At 46.9% G+C, this 21795-nt stretch overlaps 1 protein-coding gene across 1 annotated transcript; it reads right to left on the reverse strand.

The window, feature by feature from the left end:
• Positions 1-1040: 1040 nt before the first annotated feature.
• SCD (stearoyl-CoA desaturase) lies at positions 1041-16291 on the reverse strand. The gene is made up of 6 exons (XM_017680241.3): positions 15889-16291; positions 15098-15380; positions 11178-11308; positions 9495-9700; positions 7818-8050; positions 1041-5096 (listed from the first exon to the last, which is right to left on the reverse strand). Exons 1-6 carry the CDS (start codon positions 15913-15915, stop codon positions 4897-4899), a joined length of 1080 nt encoding a protein of 359 aa, XP_017535730.1. The 5' UTR covers positions 15916-16291; the 3' UTR covers positions 1041-4896.
• Between the last annotated feature and the right edge of the window lie 5504 nt (positions 16292-21795).

Consider the following 21795-nt stretch of genomic DNA (forward strand, 5'->3'; position numbering starts at 1 on the left):
TCAGAGGGAGGACAGTCAGGCATAAAACAGAAGGAAATTAAAAGAAAGTAGCAGAGCTTCATGAGGATAAATTATTTAAATTGGATGCCAATTAATGGCAAACAATGCAAAGACTTGGAAGGAACAGTGCAATTATAGAATAACTGAAAAAACAGTCCAGCCTAAATATTTAAACAAAATAGAGGGGAAACAGTAGAAAGCCAGATACGAACTGACGAAGAAAATGCCATCATCAACTTCGGTTATTAATCTGGCAAGGCCTCAGTGAATACAGACTTGATTTGTATACTCAGAATGTCTTACTGAATCCAGCTTCTTGTCCAAGGTGAGGGCACCTTACATTAGTAAGTGAGGTTAGTTGGTTCTGGGAACTCTGAAAAGCCTAGGGATTGTCAAGATGCCTCCTGTAGGAAGATGGGAGTTTCTTCAGACTGTAAAAAGTCCACCTTCTTTTCCACAGGAGGGTTCTCAGATGGAGGGAACTCTAAAGCCATTTCCACCATATGATCATGAAGCCCTCTGTATCCTATGAATAAATAAACCTTCCCTGGGGCTGTTCTTCCTTTCTGCTGCTATCAGCATTTTCAGGGAGCCACTTGATTCCCAGGGGATACTAGGTTTTGGGGGAATGGCCTGCACTGCCCAGCCTGGGTGACACAGTAAGGAACTGCTTTCCAGAAGAGCGCCTGCCCTGCTGCTCTCTTCCTCTCAGCATCTCTGTCTTAGGCCCATGTGACCATGTGATACAACAGAGACCTGGCACTTCTGCAGGGTGAAGTTGCCAGCTGGTGTTAATATATTTGATCTGATGGCAGCAGACTCCTGGTTTCCAGCTGCCAAGGCTGAGTTTAACCTAAAGTTACCCTTTGGAGGGCGGGGCTGGTTACTGGGGTATGAGTCAACTATCTAGCTTTGGCTCCTTTTTTACTCTTAAAGGTACAGGAACAGGACGTAGATAGGATGGTGCCCCTATAAGAACAGATAGTCTAAGTCCCCAGAGACTTTGAATCCCAGCCAAAAAACTGCCAGACTTGGTGCCATCGGATTCACTTCACTTTTATTATGAACAAACACAATCTCAGATCAGTACAACTAGCTTCAGAGTTGATATTAATAGAAATTATTCCAAAATTATTCTTAGGTCACAAATAACTACTATCCCACATAAAAAGGGAAAAATCCCACCCAATCAAGGAAAAGGTATCCTGTATGTTTCCATGGCAATAAGTTTATGCATTCTTAAATTTGTCTGGCTAGTTATCCACCACTTATCCTAATGGAGTTATTCAATCTCTCAGACAGAACCATATAGATTAATGATGGCATCTGGGATACATGGTTCCTGGTGGACACAAGTTCATGGTGGATACAGCTGCTATAAAAATACTCAGACTTAGGAGAATTCCTCTGCTGAAGGATCCCAAATGCTTTATAAAAAGCATTAGTCACGCCTCAAAACTGCCCTTTGAGGTAGGTCAGTATTATTATCCCCATTTTAACAGAAGGAAAACTGAGGCACATTATAGTTAAGTGACTTGCCCAGGGTCACATAGCAAGTCAGTGGCACAGTGGTAGGAGAGGCCCTGGCCTTAACCACCCATGTAACACTGACATCTTGTTTTCTTTAACCTTCCACGTGGACCCATCTGAGCTACACTTACAGAGAATACACTCAGGATACTAGCAAACCAAGGAGAAAACTTTTCCATTTTAAATGCCACAACCATCTTTTAACCTAAAAAAAATTATAAATCAAATACATTCAAATTATTTCCACCCTCCATCAAATGTGGGCACTCAATAAAAACAGCCCTAAGAAAAGTTTCCAAAATGAAGCCCAGAAGGGAATCTCGCAAATAGCTATACTGATAGCTCTCCAGCCAGGCCCTCTTTCCTATCAGCCACTTTTGTAGGCTCTCAGGTGCAAAGGAACTCCACAGAGGGAGCGAGAAGGGAGTGAGAGCAGGCTCATATGCAACACTGATTAGAAAAGATGTAAGGCACCCAAATAAGTTGTCATCACACCCACAAAGCAAGGACTGTCAGAAATCCAGACTTATTGAATCTGAGTTTCTGGACCATTAATGAATGTGTCCTTTGAATTCAGCTTTTAGAATGTGTTCCTTACTCAGCCGACACCCTCCGCACCTACACATCCACATGTCCACTGGGGCCCTCAGCCTGAGGACCCTGTCCAGCCCTGTGTAGGGTCATGGTGTGGATCAGATCCATGGAACATGACTAAAACAGAAATATAAACTTGTTTCTGATCGTAAAGTATAAAGCAGGCATCTGATGACCTGTGGAATGAAAACTATTCAACAGACATTTCCAGGGGATAGGTACATAGGCCCGCAGATCTGAACGATAGAGATCTTCTGTTGTTAGGTCCTTTTCCACTGAGAGGAATAGCTCAAAGGACAAGGATGTCTTTAGTCCAGGCTCAACCCTATAGGCTCTATCTGTTCAATTAATACAGAGAGAAAGGCCCTCCTCCCTTCCATTCTGGGACTCAACAGTGGACAGAGCATCGGTATTGTACATTTCCAATCTTAAGAGAGTAAAACCAGGCTTTTGCATTGACGACTGAGGTACAGGGACAGGAGTGGTCCAAGGTTCTCAAAAAACTCATTTTTTTCCAGACCTCTTCTGTACTACTATCTGCCCTAGGCTGTGTTGCAGGGAATATTGTTCATGGCATCTCAGATCCCAAGTCTCTGCCAAAGCTCTGCATATCCCTGGCTTCAGGGAACCGGGCCTCCTTCTAAGTGAGGCACTTGGCAAGTTGCCTTTGCTTCTCATGCTGCCCAGTGAAAACTAGGCTCCCTCCTACTTCTATGGGCGTTGCACTATCAGCTGGGAGCACTGACCCGGGCCGGGCAGGCTTACTGAGTAAGCAAGGGGCATCCGGCATGCTCTCTGGTTCTGACCTAGACAGAGGAATCCAAAACAAACCCTTTTTTGCTCCATGGCTGGCTCACTGGCACACGAGCATTTGGCTTGGCTATGCCTTGTGAGAATGCCTCAGCTAAGGATGTTTCTAGTAGGATCTGCCAGTCTTGTCTTGAGTCATCAGTGTGGCAGAAGAGCACAGGGGTGTAGGTGAGAGGTTCTGGAGGCCAAGTGAAGGTGGCAGCTAGCTTAACTTTATAAAGAGAAACAGTGGTTCAGTGACCCTGAGCATTCTGTCTGTAGGAGAGGGAGCTGGCTGGACACCAGTAGCCATCTGAGTACACAAAGGAGGCTGCCTGTCCAGAGAAAGAAGCAAACAGCAGCGGGAGACAGAACCAGTAGGGGGAAATAGACAGATAGGGTAGGGCCAGGAATCAATAATAAGGGTGCCTAAGAGATTCCTACCTCGCACCCACTCTCCTTGCCCCGAAGGCAGTCCTCACTTCAGGCTAGATGTTAGTTAACACAGAAGGAATGGGTGAAAGTATTCAACACTGTGGGGAGAAGCCTTCTAGTTTTTACTCACTTCAAGGAGAAATTGGAGTTGATGAATGAAGCTAACATCTATCTTGTTTGTATAACCAGCTTCCGTACAAGGACACCCAATAACTTACTCAGTGACCTTCTGAGCCCTCTGGCAATGTGTTCTTGAGCCCTCCTTTTGTAAACTTATCTCTTAGGAGCTGCCTACAGACTCTGCCCCCCAACCTGTCCATCTCCTGTCCAGCAGTGAGAGGAAAGCAGACAACCTACCTAATTCCACCTCCTCTTCTAGCATCCCTCTTTTAGAAGGAAATACTCTCAGTCAGTTATTTTAATATTCCAAGCAAAGTATATATGCATATACGTTTTTATGTTGGGCCCAACTCTATCTCCTAAATGCTTTTTCCTTCAGAAGGCAACGAGGCACATCACTAAGCCCCCAACGCGTTCCTTTTGTGGTTGTTTGGAAATACTGCAGCCAGCTTTTGACTATGAGGGTTACTGATCAATACCACGAAGATGGCAGAGCAGAAAGAGGGAAGAGTTTTGATGATTCCATGAGCTGCTGGATTCACTGGTGGTGGAAACCACCAACCTCAAGACTTCTTGTTATGTGGAATAAGAAATTTTCCAATTATTAAGAAGAAACAACCCTTCCCCAGCAGAGACCACTTTCACTACAAACTAAACACTTCTTCTTTATCCCCGGCCTACACCATACTGGGACACTGAAATTTGCTTTTGTTTTCTGGCATTGCCAAGCTCCACGGCCATTCCTAGGTCAGAGTCAGGAGAGAGAGGAAGCATGTTGTGTGGCCGGGCTCCAAGTACCCACTTGGCAGGCAGCTGTGTGTCACTCACAGCAGGAACTTCTTGCCTTGCTTCCCACCTCACCCCATCCTCACTTACCCACTATACCATGCACGCTACCTCTCTCCCCTGACATTCACCTACTTTAGAAGCTTCATGCCAAATGAAGTTGTTTTTCCATTCCATCTAGCAAAAGCCTGGGCTTGAGATCATTAACGGGGGCCTTCCCAGACCATTTTGTCAGATCTCTAGCATGGAGCCACCCACCTTGAAGCTCAAGATGTCTCAAGGGAAGAGTTATCCAGAGCAAAGACCACTAGTTTTAGATTACAGAAAGCTTGTCTAAGCTTTGGAAGCTGGACACCCACCAAGGACCTGGGAGGCAATGAGGTGGAAGAGAAAGGAAGGTGACAGGAAGAAAGCGAAGGAGGACAATGGGACTGGAAGAGAGAGAAGGTAAGAGGAGAAAGAAGGATATCAGCTTAGCGTCATGAAGGCAGAGTTGTTGGCTTTCAGTCTTAAAAGAATACTGTACTGGAATGGGTTAACATCATCTTTAGCATCCTGGTAGCATTATTCAGTAGTTAATAAACAGAACATTAAACCTCTGCCCAGCTGGCTTTTGGAAAAGGAACCTGAGGGATCCCCAAATCAGCCACTCTTGTAGCTTCCATCTCCAGTTCTTTTAACCCTGGCCAAGATGGCAGTCTTGGACACTTTCTTGCGGTCATAAGCCAGACCGAGGAGAGCCATGCAATCGATGAAGAATGTGGTTAAGTTGACATGCCAGCGGTACTCACTGGTGGAGTAGTCATAGGGGAAGGAGTGGTGGTAGTTGTGGAAGCCCTCACCTGGAACAAAAGCAGGGAGAAAAGTTACAGAGCTGCACTGTGGCTGCTGTCTTCCTGATCTTAGCCTACCAGTTACCTAGCAGAGAACCTTGAACCCAGAACAACTTGCTGTTCATTCATGAATGAATGAATCCAAGTCTCTTCTGCTGTGAACCAGATAGACCCCTAAAAGCAATCTTAAGAAATGACTGGGAGACCTGGTCATCCATGGCTGTCTCAGAGCTTTAGTGGGAGGCAGTTTCTTTCAGAAGATAAAATGACTAGAAAGAAACTGCTCTCACTGGGAGCAGCTTTTAGATGGGAAAATTCCCAGAGCTTCATTATGTATTGGTCTGAGACCCTAACAGCTCTGTGTATACGTGCATGTTGTTAGGATGGGAGAGGAGAGAGCCTAGAATTAAGTACTTTTGCTGTTTTCCACAAAGGCGAGCAAAGGCATACAGCTCCCCCACTGCACTGGTACCACCCCTGAGGGTGGGAGGTGCCCTCAGAACTGGGCAGCAGCAACTGGAAGTCCAAAGAAAGGAAGCCCAGGCCCAGGGTCCTCAGCCACTGCCAGGTCCAAGGGGACTGCTCGGGCTTCTAAGTCTTCTGGACTCAGTCCCTAGTGTGGGAGTGATGCTGATAACACAGAAGCTCTTGGAGGGAATAAGAATCAAAATGTTTAGCTAGTCAGTCCCTCTAAGTGCTGAGATTCTGAGATGAGCATTTCACTTTGCTTGGGTGAGGAATACAAAGAAATTCTGGATTCAGGATTAATTTCTGTGACAGGTTGAGCTTTGGAAACTCCATAGACAGTGAGTTCTCTTATCCTTGGCAGGACTTTTCTTTCTGAATCACGTTCAGTAATAACAATACTGACCCTTATGAGGCTGGGGTAAAGCTGAGTAAAGAATAGTTAAAAAAGAGCTTGTTGAGCACTTTAAAGATAAAAGAACCCCAAAATAGTAGTAATGATATTAGTAGCAAGCAAGTGAAGGAAGTCTTGCAAAGTAAATGACACCACCCAGGGCATCTCAAGGTATGTCCTGTCTGTGTGACAACTGATTGTCCACGGTGTGAACTGAGGAGAAGGGTGGGATGACCCCAAGGCTAAAGGTACTGACAGAGGATTACTAATTTCCATATATGGCTCTGCAGCAAGGCTCTGTGTGAACAGTGGCCAACACTATTGTCATGAGATTTAAAGACAAATCGGACATACACCTAGCCAAGAGAGGGGAAAAAAGAGGAAGGTCAATGGGTGGAAGAAGGACAAGATTTTGCAACTAGGGCAGTGAGAGACAGCTCAAGAAATGCTCAAGGGAGGTCAATTTTGGCAGAGGGAAGATGAGCATGTGACAGTGGGGGAGGTAATTCCAGAAGAAAAAGATTAGAATGTCAAGAAAGCAGCTACAGGAGGACAAAGGGTGAGGTGATAAGGGAGCAGTAGCAGGTATGGAGAAATGAATGACACCTGAGTCAAAGTAAGACATTGGCAGCCACTTTTAACTGATGGTTATGAAGAGTCTGAAACTGGGGAAGCTCACTACAGATCCATTTGCAATAAGGAATGTACCTCATTCCAGAAACTTCTGTTTCTATGAAAAAGACTTATCTAGCCTATGTAATTGAATGCAAACATTGTTCACAGGAAGAACATGCACAGTTGGAGAAGGTGTCTGAGAGGAGGGGGGAGATGCATGAAAACTGAAAAGTGATAGGAAAAAATGCCTTTACTACAAAGAGTAAAGATGGTCAGGGTTGAGAATATAAAAAGAAATTTTTAAAGAGAACAAAGTGAATGTTAGGCCATGGTGTGCACAAATATGTGGAACAGTGAGGTTGCCCAAATATATGGAGTGACCAGTAGTACTGATCACTGGTGAGGAAGAAAAGGCCATGGGGTCTCTTTAAGGAAAACTAATTCCAGGCTTTAGCCAAGGTCTATATTTAGTTGATAAGAGTGACAGGGAGAAAATGGAGACAGATGGTAGAACTGTATTGTCTTAGACTCTGGCTATTGGTCCTGAAATGACAGAAATAAATTCATGAATAGTCAGCATTAGATCAGTGAGCAGGTACTTGTGATCAAACTCACTGCTTTATCGGGGGTTCCATGTTGGAGGGAGCAGAAATTTCTCGCACAAAATAGAAGCGGAAGAGAGGAAAATAAAGAACAAGAGGCAAGAGTGGTAGATGGCGCTGAAGGGCCACCAACCGCTGGTTCATACTGGCACCACAAGCAGTAAAGTGTGGGGTACCCTTCAGGTATAGTCTATCTGAATATAGCAAAGAGACACACGAGAAGTGTATTGAATTAAATTACAAGTATTTATTCTACATTTTATATAGCATGCTTACATATAAAACACTAGGCTTAGCAGTCACGCAGATGACCCTCTTCCTCTATTTACAAGTTCCCTGCCCCAAGCAAGACTAGAGTCTGGCTCAGAGGTGGCTGGAAAAAGGAAAACCCAAAGGGGCTCCTTATATAAGCATGTGGGGACTGTTTTAGAACCTGGAACCAAAGACACTGCTATTTTTTACCCTTTCCTTTTTATATACGATGTGTTGCCCAACCCTCAAGGGGTGTCTAATAATGTGCTGCCCTTTTGTCTGAGCAGAGAAAACAGATAGAAGGAGGTCATGAAACAGGTTAATCTGGTTTTCCTGGCTCCCAGCCTAATATCCTAATGAGCAGACCACTAGATGTGGTTTTACTGGGAACTGCCGACTTACCCACAGCTCCCAGAGACACCAGGATGTTCTCTCGGGGGTTAATGGTCCTGTCGTAAGGGCGATATCCATAGAGGTGGGCAGCACTGTTCACCAGCCAGGTGGCATTGAGCACAACAGCATATCGCAAGAAAGTCGCAATGTACAAGCTGTGTAGGAAAGTTTCACCCCAGACATACCAGGGCACCAGAGTGGGCAGGATGAAGCACATCAACAGGACGGCGGGTTTGTAGTACCTGCGTTGGTAGATCACAGGAGAGAGGCCCCTTAGACCTGCCTGACTTTCCCCAGTGGCCGGGTTGAGCTCTCTTTGCTCCTATGAATACAGTGTAGCAGGAAAGAGAGCAAGAGGGAATGGGGTGGGGAATCTTTGAGCATGTAGTGTCATTATCTCACTTTTTAGATGAGGTAAAGAGGGGTTGCATGACTTCTCTAGAATCACACCACTAGGAACTGGTGGGGCAAGAGTTGGAAAGCTTGTCTCCTGACTCTAAGCCATTCTTTTTCCTCTAGCATAGTGCCCTGTTAGTAACTAACAGGTGAGGCCTGCATTGCAAACTGATAAGCTGAGTTCTCCTTCGCAGGCTGTTTCTCCTTTCTGCCTTTGGGCTACTTTCTCTTTCCCAGCAGTGCTCTGTTGCAGTCTATGTTTAGCATCTTGTCTCCATTTCCTGCTCGCCATCCTTGAATCTTTCCTCTGCTTTTCCCTCAGAGGCACACTAGTGTCCCTGATGCCTGCAGGTCTCTGTCCCTCTGGGAGCCCTGTCCCAGTCTTCATTTTCTCATATGTAGACCAGGCTGCTGACATTCCAAGGGAGCTGACACCCAACATCTCTTCCGCAGCCAAGTCATACTCTTGTATTATTGCTATTTGCTGCATTCAAGTCCTTTGCGTTCCTGCCACTGCAAACCTAGCAGGGATCCCCATCACCTCCTAACTTGGTGGCCCTGCTCCTGTGGTTTCTTTCACGTACTAAGAGTGACCTTTCCAAAGGACGCCTTTGACCATGCCACATTCCTGCTTAAGAAACTTTTAATAATATCTCATTCGCTATGGAATTAAATCCTAAGTCTGTCCTTAAGACTTTACAAGAGTGGCACCAGCCTACTTTCTAGTCTTACTTCCTACCACACCCTATACATCAAGCGAAAGGACTGTTGCTAGAACATGCTTCGTGCTTTAGTGCATTCTGTTCTTTCTGTTTACTGTCCCTCCCCGCACACACCTGTGGAAATCTCTATCCATCAGTGGATTCCAAAGCTACATTCTTCACAAACCCTTCCCTGCTATTCTCCACTCTGCAGTCTCCCTGCCCTTTGTGCCTGTCCTTGGTACAGAAAACACTTTGCCACATACCATAGTCATTTGGGTATTTGGCTTATCTCTCCTCTCCCCAGTAGGCTACAAACTCCTTGAAGGAAAGGACTGACACATTCATCTTCCTATCTGTGACTGTTCTAGGTCAGGAAAGATTTATTGAATTTAATTGGCTTAACTAAGATAGAAAGAAAGAACAACAGTCTATGGCTGTGGGCCTGTGGGCAGGTAAAAAAACTGGGTTTTAAATTATGATCCTGAGATGCAAACTCAGTAAGTTTCTCAGAGTATGTATATAAGTTCTAGGAGTGAAAAGGGGACCCCAAACACCAGGTGCCCTGCTCCATCACCGCTTCACTTACCTCCTCTGGAACATCACTAGCTTCTCGGCCTTTAAGTCAGACAAGTCTAGCAAACCGCCCTTCTCTTTGACGGCTGGGTGTTTGCGCACAAGCAGCCAACCCACGTGAGAGAAGAAAAAGCCACGTCGAGAATTGTGGGGATCAGCATCTGTTTCTGAAAACTTGTGGTGAGCACGGTGATCTCGGGCCCATTCATAAACATCATTCTGGAGAGACAGAGAAGAGGAATGTAGGCCTGAGGAGAGACCCTCTGGGGGAATTCCAGTGGACAGGCATCTCTGAGATGTGCTCTCAGCCTAACCTCATAAAATACACAGGAGTCAGCCCTCCAAAGGAGTCAGAGCTGCCTCCTCTCTTCCCCCAACTTGCCACTGAAGCTTATATGGAAAAGCAACTTAAAGTCCCAGGACCACAAGAATAGGACTGGCTGCTTCTTGAAGGTTACATGGTAGGTAGAATGGAGGTAGATCATACAGAGCTCAGATAGTACATTAGGAGAGAACACAGCAATTTTTCAAGCAACAAATATTGGAAAAGGTCCTCACGCAGCAGCTAATCCCTGGGTAGGGAGAACATTAGGCAGGCAGCTTTGCGTCCCTGGGTCACCGTTGGTGGATGGAGCTGCGGGGAGCTCCATTCTGAGGCCTTGTCAAGAGACAGCTCATACAACTCAGCAAGGCCAGGCCTGTCAGTCATGGTCTTGACCAATCACGATCTTTTCCAAATGACCTCAGGGCTCCTCTGGGACTCTTTCCATCCCTTCAAGAATGTGTCAGTATCCCTTCCTTCTTGTGGCCCCACAAGGGCAACATCAGGAGCCTTCAAGGTATAAAGTGTGATGGCAGAGAACTGTGCAGCTGTGGTAAGCACCTGGGATACTGCCATGAGGAAGGGAGCCAATTTGGTTTCCTTCTTTTCTCCTCTTGCTCCCACACCACATTCTCTCTCTTGTCCATGGCTAGTGCTTACCGACTGTGAGTTCACTTTCCCTAATTCCCATCTTCTCTGCTGTAAACTCGCTGCCTCAACAAACAATACTTCGCACCCTGGCAGCCCAAGATAGGATCATAATGTTGGTCTCCCCAACTTCCCAGGGATGCATCTTTTCATCTCTAAGATGTGGATAAGGACAGTACCTACCTCCTAAGACTTGTGAAGGTTTAATTAGGTAATCTATGTCAAAAGCTTAGACTAGTGCCAGGCACATAGCTGGTGCTTTCAAAGTGTTTCCTCTAATTACCTGAGAACCAGAGTTCATGAGTATTTATGTGGAGCCTCAACTTCAATCCCACAGCGGTGGAGTCCTAAGATACTCACTTAAAAGAGTGAATTTATTGTCTGATGCCTTCCCAGGAAAGCAGGGGCAGTGCCTGGCTTACGCACTGTGGCCCTTTATGAGGAGGGGCCACAACAACTAGACTGTGAGATAACAGAGGCCTTTAGGATCAAAAATAATCCTATACACTGAGAGTATGTCCTCTCGATCTCCTAGTTCCCTTTCCCAGGGCCTCGGAAGTACCCACATACTTCGTGGACTTGGGGTAGGCCTGCACTGAGGTGGCCGTAAAGAGAGGGGGAAGGGAGCCGCTGGTGGCGGTCCTCTCTGGAGGCTGGCTCCTCCCTTCTGCTCCTGGACCATGGACCGTGTGGAAGACAAAGAGCTGAGCCCAGCTGGCTTCTCACCTGGAAAGCCATCGTGTTGGCAATGATCAGGAAGAAGCGCAGGGGCAGCCGAGCTTTGTAACTGCGGTGACTCCACAGGCGATGTGCTCCCGCTGTGATGCCCAGGGCACTGACCAAATAGTAGGCAAACCCTGCCAGGAGAAGGGGGGAGTTGGAGTCAGGGCTCTGGGAAAGCACTCACATGATGTTCTCCGCCGAGTCCACGTGTTCACTAGGCTTGGGTTGAGGATCGCTTTACCCTGAACTCCATGAATGCCTTGATCTCTTGCGCCTCTTCCAGTTTGAAACATACCATCACTTCCCATCCTCTCAGCCTAGAACTGGAATAAGCTAAGGAGTCCCAGGAACTTCAGAAAGGCAGGACAGTGAGGGGAGCCCTCACCACTCAGCCACTTGTCATTCTCAGTCATGAGAGACACTATTCCAGGTCCTCTGACCTTCAGCTAACCTCTTCCAAGGTTGCAAGGACCAGAGACTAATCCTGCAGAGCTTAGGACCCATAAGAAGGGTAGTATTAAAATATTTAACAGCCAACACAGTCTGGGCACTGTAAAATTTGAGGGATATGGGGTTCTAGGAGCCACCTGGGGCTCAGAACTATGGCTAATTACCAACTGGTACAAAAGCATTCCAATATTTCAGCAGACAGGGAATTTCAGGGGTTTTAGGGAAAAACCTGCCCTATACCTAAGTCCTGTCAGCACAATGTCTTAAGCTTTGCCAGAGATTTTATATTCTCTGATTTACTAGATACATGAATAGAGTTTAATATCCTCACTTTGCAGTTGAAGAAATAGATGCTCAGAGAGGTTAAGTGTTTACCTATGGTCACATGGATCATAAGAAATGGAGCCATAGTTTGAAATGCGGTTTTCTGCTAACAAGTGGTTCACGCACCAGCTACACCATCTGCCTCCCCCAACAAGATGTGCACGCAGTTCCTGTGGCTCTCCTTTGCCACATCCCTCTGTCGGGCCATATTCCCTCTGGCAAGGCTAATTCTAGACAATGGTGGGATAAGTTCAAAGCTGTGTGTCAGCAGAGTCACCCCAACACTGTCCTGCCTCACCTTTCTGGAGGCCTGCAGGCTCAGGAGGTGCCAGAGAAAATCTCTAACCTGGCAGTGGGCTGCTGAGCAAACCCCTCTTCCTCTGCTCCAGCTCCGCAGCTCTGGGCAGGGCCTCTGACCTTGGTGGGGTAGTTACTGTTGACAATGTTTCACTCCGAGGGAAGCAGCTAGAAACAATGGGTCCTCAGTAGCCACAGAACTTACTTGCGGTTGGGGACACCACACACTGTAACAAACTGTCCTATGTTTTTTCCCAGCTACAGATACCAATTTCCCAAACATCACACACACACCCCCGACACCCTACCCCCACCCCATGTCCTCCACCCTATCCTTTCCCTTCTACAGGTGCCAGAGGGGCGCCAGGGAGTCAGAATCTGTCCCAAAGAAAAGTTCTACTCATAGTCTCTCTGAGCTGGAATTAGGGATCCAGATGACCTGCCGGCCTTGAGCCATGTGATGATACCTTCCCAACAGCAGTATCTGTCTGCATCTGTACTAGGAAAATGACAGTTGAGCCACATCCCACCAATCACCAAGGAGGAAGAAAAATGGCTTTGGGCATGAAAACAGAACCACTCAGCTCAGAACCAAGGAAGCTACTGGGGCTGTTTCCTGCTACAGGTGACCCCAGCAACTTGACCAAGAAAACATTAAGGTCCTGGTAGTAACGGGAACTGGGAAAAGAACCCAGGTACTCTGGGGCCCTGTTCTATCAACACCTCTAAGCCTATCCATAGAAGGCCTTACATCAGCTGGAGATTCATTCCCTATTAATGTCTGATTGACAGTCAGGCAGCATCTCATAGCTTTGGCTCTAAGAAAGAGACTTGAGAGGTGTTGCCCCTCAGCCCTCAGGGTCGCCAGAGATCCCTCTTAAACATTTCTCTAAGGGCTCTCCTGAGAGGCTCCCAGATTGCGCAGGTACGAGAAATGCTGGACTCGCAACCAGTTGCTAGTTTAACACTGTTCGCAGAGATAAAACCAGAAAAGGCACAGCCAAGCTCTTAAACTCTGAAGGTGGGACCTTTGACCCTTCCCCCACCCTCTTGCTCCTTAAGGCCGAGCTCTGAGCTAAGCCATCCACCACAGGGCCAGGGGCAGGAGAAAAAAAAGTCACTATCTGGTCTCTGTGTGCCACACCCACAGGCAGGGCACCAAAAAGGGAGCGGGCCCAGCCTTGGTCTGGGGACCGCATTCTGCCCCTGCACTCGCAGCCGAGAGCTAGGAGCAAGCAGCGGGACCGGACTGAGGGTGTCCTGAGGCTGCAAGAGGCTTGCAGGTGACAAAAATACCTGTGAAGACTCCGCTGTTGGGGAGAGGTGGTGGAGAAGAGCCCGTAGTCTCCCTGGGGAAGCCTCAGACCTGCTCTTGATTCCTCATGCTACAGGTGAAGTTCTGCTGGGTTCTCAAGGTGCTAGAAGACAGAGGCCCTCTTCCCCTCCCAAATATAAGAGCCCTTACTGATCCACAATGAACTGACTGCCTGAGCCTGGTGGGCCCCAGCAAGGACACACATGTAGCCTAAGGAGCAGGACCTTTCTCATCCGAAAAAAAGTACTGTGTCCCGTTTGTATCTACAGAAACTGAGATCCTGGAAGAGGGTATCTAACCTAGTTGGATTTCTGTCTTGTGGCAAGTCTTCCTGTGAGAGGATTTCCCCAAGACAAAGCTCTAGGGACCAGATGCCAGCACCTTTACCAAAGAAGTCCTGAGGGAATCAGCTAAAACTTGGCCTACCAGCCCTTCTACATAACTGGCCCCTCCAAAGGCAGCTGTCAGGCAAGCAGCCCGCACTCTGGACACTGCTCTGGAAACCCTGAGGTTGTTTTCTGGAAGGGGAGTTCTGGCTCAACACCCTCAGAGAGTGCCAACGGGTGGGGGGGCACCCCGGGTCTTTACAGCTCCCTGTTTTCCCCTTCCCAACTCATGCTCAGTGGGGCAGAGGTGAAAATGCCCGCAAAGCACTTGTGTATACCGGGGGCAGGGCCCTGTTATCGGCCCACACCCAGGGATCCCTGAAAGAGCTGAGCTAATGGCAGGACAGGGACAAACAGGGAACTGTCTCCCTCTCTGCCACAGCCTCAAGGCCAGCGCTGCTCAGGGCTCTCTACTCTGGCCTGGCCTGGCTGTTCCTGACAAGGAGGGACATGGCATCGGGAGAGAGGGGCTGGAACAGGCCCCATGGGGAATGGGACATGAACCATTCTGCAATGTTTTTTCAGTCTAAGAATATTTTGTTGAGTGTCACAGAGACCTACTTGGAGTCATAGAGCAACACATCTGTGTAACTTGGGTTGTACAAGAACTTTCTTCATCTTTCTATATAACAAAGGACCCTGGTCAGGCCAAGGGTCAGGGCAAACCTCTCTGTTCTTCCCTCTTCTACGCTTTTCCCAGGCAGTTCCTCTTGCTATCCTATGACTGTGCTCAGCATATATCCTGTAGAGCTGAGGCCTAGTCCCATGTTCCCAATGCCTCCCAGGTAGGGGACTTGATTTTGCTGTGGCTGGAAGGGCTGGGACAAGCACCGAGCAAATGACTGAAACGGAAAAGCTCTTTCAGGGAAAGCTGACTCTGCCAAGGTCTATTCATTTCAAAGCCTACAGCACGTGGTCTCAGGGCTCCCTCCCCAACACCCATATTCAAAAGCCTGCAGAACTGGCCACTCCTGCAGCCCAATTCTCCTAGATTCTTTTCCCAGCCCAATCTGCCTCTCAAGCCACCAGAGAAATGGCCTGGAAAACCTGAGCCTGAAAGAGCTAGTGAGCCTGCTCTCCAGAAGCTCCCACTTTATTAAGGGTGGAGAGAATCTGGGGTCCTGGGTCAGGAGGACAAGGGAACCTCTTACCCCAGACACAGGTGTAGATCTTGCAGGTAGGGATCATGGCAATCCCATAGAGGGCTCCCAAGTGTAGCAGAGACATAAGGATGATGTTTCTCCAAACATACACAATCTTGGGCCTCGGGCCCTCCACATCCTTGTAGCTTGGGTCATAGATGTCATCTTTTAATTCAGGGCGAATATCTTCTTCCAAGTATAGTGGATTCTTCTCCAGTTTGCTTCCTCCATTCTGCAGGAGCCGGGAGGGAGGCACTGGGATGGTGGTGGTGGTTGTGTAGGAGCTAGAGATCTGGAAGGGACAGGAAGCGGGGAGAGTCAGGAGAGAGCAGGGGCCACTTCACTCTGTTCAGGCTGGGGGAAGGGGGGAGTTCAGGCAGAGACCCTGACCCAATACCCGGGTTAACTGAGGGCATGGGTACCCGCCATGGGAGAGAGGAAGTCCCCAGGAGCTGTGCAGATAGACTGGCGAGGACGGGTGAAACCTCAAGCTGAAGGGGCAACAGGAAGAAGTAGAACACTCACACCCCTACGTACACACAAAAGAAATCCCACACGCACACATACAGAAAGGTAGGCACGACCGGTATTTCCCTAAAAGCTTAAGAAATAGAAGTTGGGGGACCAAGTCCCCAAATTACAATTCTTATTCCCAACAAATTAAAGGCAGTACAACTCGCAAAAAATGGCTATGTCGTCCGCGGAGATCTCCACTCTCCCCTCCCCTATCGAGTTGCCCAGAAGCCCAACAAGCGCCGGCAAACCCGCGGCGGTCTGGGGGCCATTGCTGGGAAGCTCACCTCCTCTTGCAGCAAGTGGGCGGGCATCTGGACTCTCAGATGCTGGGATCACTTTCCCTGGGCTGAGAATGCGGAGTTCAGAACAGCCCGGACAGGGTAGACTTCGGTTCCCGAGCCCGTTTTTGCGCCGCGATCCGCCGCGCTGCTCTGGGAAGCCGCCTTTGCGCGGTGCGCGCTGGATGGGTGTCTGGACCCGACCCGCTGTACGTGGAACTCCCCAGGCTGAGGATTTAAAGGCTAGAGCTGGCAGCAGGTCACCACGTCCCCTATTTTCTCTGACCCCTTTTATTCGCTGCCAACAAGGGGCAAAGTGCGCAGAGTTGGCCCGGGGTGGGAGACCCGCATGGGCGGGAGAGGGGAGGAGACAGAGGGCCAAGGCGTGCTGCAAGCAGGAGACGCGAAAACAGGATGCTGCAGACACACCGCGGCTTTGCCGCGGCAGCCCCTGCCCCTGCCCCTGCCTCTGCCCCTGGGGAAATGCTAATGATTATGCAGACTCTGCCGCGTCATTGGCCGAAGGGAATTTGGTGCCACCACGTCCTGCCGTTGCCATTGGCTCGGCGCAATCTGCTGTTCCCTCTGCCGCGAGCTCTCGCTCCCCTCCCCTCCCTTTCCCCAGCTCGGCTTCTCTTCCACCGGCCGCTGGACCTCTGCCCGGCACCTCGCGGCCTTGGAGGCGCTTGGGAGCGTTCTCTCTGGAAGAGGGAGAGGTCCCGATCCGGGAGTGGGGGGTGGGTACCAGCCCGGAGCTTGGCCCCGGGGCACTTCGCGGGTGGATGGGGATTGGGGAAGTTTCACTGCAAACAGTAGGGAAGCCGCGGGGGCGACCACGGCGCACAGCTCTATCCTGTCTCCTGAGACGCGTGGGAAGGGGGGACATGCCTCTCAACCTGCGGTCAGAAGCAAAGGCGCCCGGTAAAGCCCCGCCTCTGTCCCTAGAGAGCGCGAGCGCGGGGGGTGGGGTACTTGGTCCGCGGCGCAACAATGGCTCTGCCCCGCCCACCAGCCACGCGACGCCAACTAGACCAGCTGAATTCCCGCGGCTGCGGGCGGGCGGGCGGCAGCGCACACACACGAAGATACACAGATGTGTGGACCTGCACGCGCGCTCGGACTTCAGCTGCTAGGCATGCCCAGCAGGGGGTGTCGTTCTCCGCCGGCCCCAGTGCGTGATCCCCTCGCGATGCCCGCGCCTGCGGAACGTGAGCGGGATGTTTTGGAGACTCCTGAGATTGTCAGGTTGGGATTTTGGAATCCCTTCCATGGAAAAAGGCAGGAAGCACTTGCTTTCATCTGGAAGCAAGCGAAAGGCTTTGTATGTGGAACAAGAATAGCTAACAGGTATTAAATTAATACTGTAAGTCATTTGCAAGAATCACTTCATTTAATCCTTACTGTGACCCCAGGAAGTGGGTAGTCCATTTTAACTTAGAAAAATAGGGTTAAGTGAACTACGTACGGAGATGTTAAATAACTCTCCTATGGTCACAGCAGCTGGAGTGGTGGAGTTCAGGATGGAGCTGGGAGTAGAGCTCAGAAGGTGCTAGAGCCCAAACTCTTATTCTCTGCCCAGAACCCTGGGTCCCTGCGATGCTCTCACTTCACTGACCTGACCCTCCTGGGCCTGTGGGATCCTTGCCACCAGAGGAGGCTGGGAACTATGCATTCTCCTAGCCTCCTTCCACCCCATACCTCCCCAAATACTATTACAGGACTCTTCCTCTGGGAAGAGGAGAAAATAGTTCTATGCTGACTGTTGACTTCTCAGGAATGGAGACACCTGCGATTTCCTGGGAGGAGGACTAAGGAGCGCAATTGTTGACCACAGGTCTCAGGGTCAGGCCAACTCTGGCCGGTCACCAGACGCCTCCATTCCAGTCCTGGCTCCCTGTCCAGTGCAAACATTTTGAATGAGACTGGATGTTTCAGATGTGGACAGCTCGTCTCACGGCTCAGTATGCTGCGTATGTGGGAGAGAAGTCTGTGCGCCGTGTTATGCTCTCGTGCTCTCTGCAATATCTCTATCAACAGCGTTATTCAAGGGAGAAAATTCAGGGTTTTTTTAGGGGTGTACCCTTAATGGTAGATGAAAATGGCTCTACTGTTGAGACCAGCTTCCTAGCTTAATTGCCTAAGTACATTTGACTCCTGTTTCCTCCAGAGCGTGGACTTCTTCAGGGACAATCTTCCCTGGAAACTGCACTCCTCACATAGACTCTGGTGGATATTACTGCTGGCCATACTGAATGCTGGCATTATTACTTAGGCCAGGTGCTAGATCCCCTCCGGCCCCAGTGCGTGATCCCCTCGCTATGCCCGCGCCTGTGGAACGTGAACAGGATGTTTTGGAGACTCCTGAGATTGTCAGGTTGGGATTTTGGAATCCCTTCCATGGAAAAAGGCATTTTCTGCCACAGAAAGGGGATGCCTACCAAGACAAAAATGTAGAACTGGGGTCTTGTATTTCTCTCTGAAGACAAGACGCTGCCCTAGAGGGGAACCTTTGGGAGTCTAGGGAAGGTCTGATTAGAGAGAGAGTTTCAGGGAGAGGTGGTCAGAGCCCATCTCATTGTGGATGTCTGTAGTAGAGAGGTGACCTGGTTCTCTAGCCTAGGCTTCCTCCCTGGCGTTCACCCAGGGCAGGCCACAGGACTCTGAGTGTGTCACAGCCAACTTCTTGGAAATGCTCAGAAGCTTGCATATGGCTGCATGGCAGGAGTAATATAGGAAAAGCATGAGCCTTGGAATAAAGAAGCATTAGTGGCAAATTAAAAGTTATAAATAAGCATGTGATCAATATTAGTATACAATAGCATTTATGTATTAAGGTGATAGATATTTAAGTGTATAAGAGGGAAGTACAAAGTCTGCTTGGGAGATGGAGACTGAAGCTGTAAACCTGCTTCTCTGAATAGGGCTGCAAGGTGCCATAGCACTTTTAAAATATCATTCTGATTCTTCAACTCAGGTGAACAAGAACAGACTCCTGTGACCGCTTAGGTAATTAAGGTGTCAATAGTGAGAAGTCACAGATACGGTCTCCCTGTTCTGTGAATCCTCAAGTGTTCCTGCTTTTGGTTCTTACAGGCAAGAAATTGTTCATATTCAGGACAGGGTCGAATCTATGCTTGGAAAAGTTCTCTCATTTACCCCCATTTCTCTGGGTGTCTTGGTACCCTGAGCTTGGAGTCATGGGTCCTTTTATCCAACACAGCCAGGTAACAGAAGGACCCAGAGGGTATTTCAATGCAATAGTTTGCCAGAATTGTAATTGTCCCTCAGCCACACCCTTAGGAAATTGTCACTACTTTGGACATGAACATGATGAGAACATAATTTAAATTTGAATGATTCAGCATTTTAGTCTATTTCAGCCACCACTCTAGTCTCCTTTATTAGCATGAAACCCTCAAAGGTGCTTACATTGGAAAGAGAAAGAAAAACTACCTCAAATTCATTGTCTGAGAATATTTTTGTTGTTTTTCCCTGACTGGGAACTTGTTATCTTTTGAACAAAAGAAACTTCCATTCCTCCATTCCTGAGGCCCTGGTCACACTCCATTCCTGAGGCCCTGGTCACACTGTGGTGCTCAAGCGACAATAGTCAAACCAACACACTCACTTGGATTCTAAGCTTGTTCTTGGTTAAAGGGCCCTAGTGCAGCAAAAGAAACAAATTGTCCCAACAGTTATGACAGCAAAAAGTTACCAGCCTTTATATGTAAAGGGCTCATACAGACTGATAAACTTAAAATGAGTAAGTTTACTCTGTGACCAGTAGTGAATTAAAAACCTTAATACATTATTTAATATTCACAACAGTTTTGCAAAACAAGTATTAACCCCATTTTACCAATAAGGAAATTAAAGTTCACAGAACAAAGTAAACTGCCCAAGGATAGTGAAATTCAAAATGATAAAGGAGCTCAGGGACTGAAGATGCACTTCAAAACAGAAAACATACAGATGGCAAAGAAACACTTGAAAAATGTTAAACTTTACTAATTATTCAATTAAAAAAATAATGCTATGTAATCCATCACTTCCAAAGACTTGACAATATTCAGTATGAGGGTGAACAAGAAGAGACAAGCATCTTCTGAAATTCCTGGTAGAAGGATAAATTGATTCACATATTCACCACAGTATTATTTATAATATTAAAGATAATGTTATGAAACAATATTACAAAAACTAAACTGTGATGCAGCTTTACACAGCCCGCACCAATAAAACTATTGTTAAGGAAGCATTTCTAATGGCATGGGAAAATGTTCCTGTGTGATCTCAACTATGTAAAACTACAATGTAGCACGCAGGTAAAAAAGTATTAGGCTGAGATCCAGGTTCTGAAATTCACTGAGACACCTGCTAACCTTGAAAGATAAGAAGTAAAAACTCATTATTTACAGAAGACATATTGTGTATATGGAATTCCTATGGAGTCCACCTAAAAAATAAATAAAATTGTAAGTGGACAATTGAAGTTAGAAAGGTCAATGATACAAAGTTAATATAAAAATTATTCCTTTCTATATACTAATAAAGAACAATTGGATAACAAGGTTTAAAATATACTCTGAAATGGCATCAGAAATATCACATACAATGGAATAAACCTAACAAATGTTTGCAGGATCTCTACACCGGAAATCACAAAACATTGTAGAGAGTAATTTAAAATCATTGTAAAAATGGAGATATACTCTATTCACTGATAGGAAGACACACTGCTAATGTATAGACTGATTCCTATAAAAATCCAACAGGTGCCTCTGAGGAAACAGACAAGTTGTTTCTAAAATTTAAGTGGAAATATGAAGGGCCTAGAATGAACGAATCAATCTTCAAAATGAAACAAAGTTGAAGAAATTAAACCATTTTCTTTCAGGTCTTACTATAAAGCTAGAGTAGTCAAGACTGTGTGTTGTTAGCAAAAGTAGAGACAAATAGATCAATGGAACAAATTAGAAATTTCAGAAATACACCTACATATACATGGTTAACTGATTTTTTACAAATTTCCCAGACCAATACAGTGTGGAGAGACAAAGTCCTCTACTAATATTGCTGGAATAATGGGATGTCCATATAGAATAAATGAACCTCAATCTCTAGCTTACTCTATACACAAAAATTAATTTGAGAGGGATCAGAGAGCTAAGCTAACTCACAACTATAAAGCTTCTATGTGAAACCACAGGAAAATATCTTTCCGTCCTTGAGGTAGGCAAAGATTCTTTGGACAGAACACAAAAAGCAATAATCAAAGAAAAAAATGGATAAATTAGCCTTTATGACAATAAAAATGTTCTGTTATCAAAAAGAACTATTAGGAAAAACGACAAGCCAGAGAATGGGAATATATATCAGCACATAAAAAGATAAACAGCCTATAAAAAAATTGACAAAATATTTGAAGAGACATTTCACAAAGAAGATATAAAAATGACCAACGCACATGAAATATTGCTCAACATCACTAGTCTCAGATATGACACCCACAGTGTAGACAACAAAAGAAAAAAATTGGTCATTCAGACTTAATCAAAACTTAAGATTTTTGTTCTTCAGAGGATGATACCCACAAAGTGAAAAGACAATGCATAGAGTAGGAGAAATGTTTGTATATCATTATCTTTTAGGAGACTTATATCTAAAACATACAAAGAACTCTTATGACTGAATAATAAAAAGATATAACCCAATTAAAAAATAGACAGTTCTCCAAAGAAGATCACAAATGGCCTATCAGCACAGGAAATATGCTTGACATCATTCGCCATCAGGGAAATGCAAGTCAAAACCAAAATGAGATACGTCATACCCACGAGGATGGCTATATTAAAAAAGATAGATAATATTAAGTGCTGGTGAGGATATGGAGAAATTGGAACCCTCATTTGC

This window comes from Manis javanica, chromosome 7 (genome assembly GCF_040802235.1).
Source record: "Manis javanica isolate MJ-LG chromosome 7, MJ_LKY, whole genome shotgun sequence".
NCBI classification, from domain to species: Eukaryota; Metazoa; Chordata; class Mammalia; order Pholidota; family Manidae; genus Manis; species Manis javanica.

Bases quoted from the DNA above. Each gene is read 5' to 3' on its own strand.
- SCD (XM_017680241.3), bottom strand. From the start codon at position 15,915: ATGCCCGCCCACTTGCTGCAAGAGGAG. The intron at 15,381-15,888 runs GTGAGCTTCCCA...TGTCCCTTCCAG, and splicing joins CCCACTTGCTGCAAGAGGAG to ATCTCTAGCTCCTACACAAC. The intron at 5,097-7,817 runs GTAAGTCGGCAG...CTTTTGTTCCAG, and splicing joins GGTGTCTCTGGGAGCTGTGG to GTGAGGGCTTCCACAACTAC.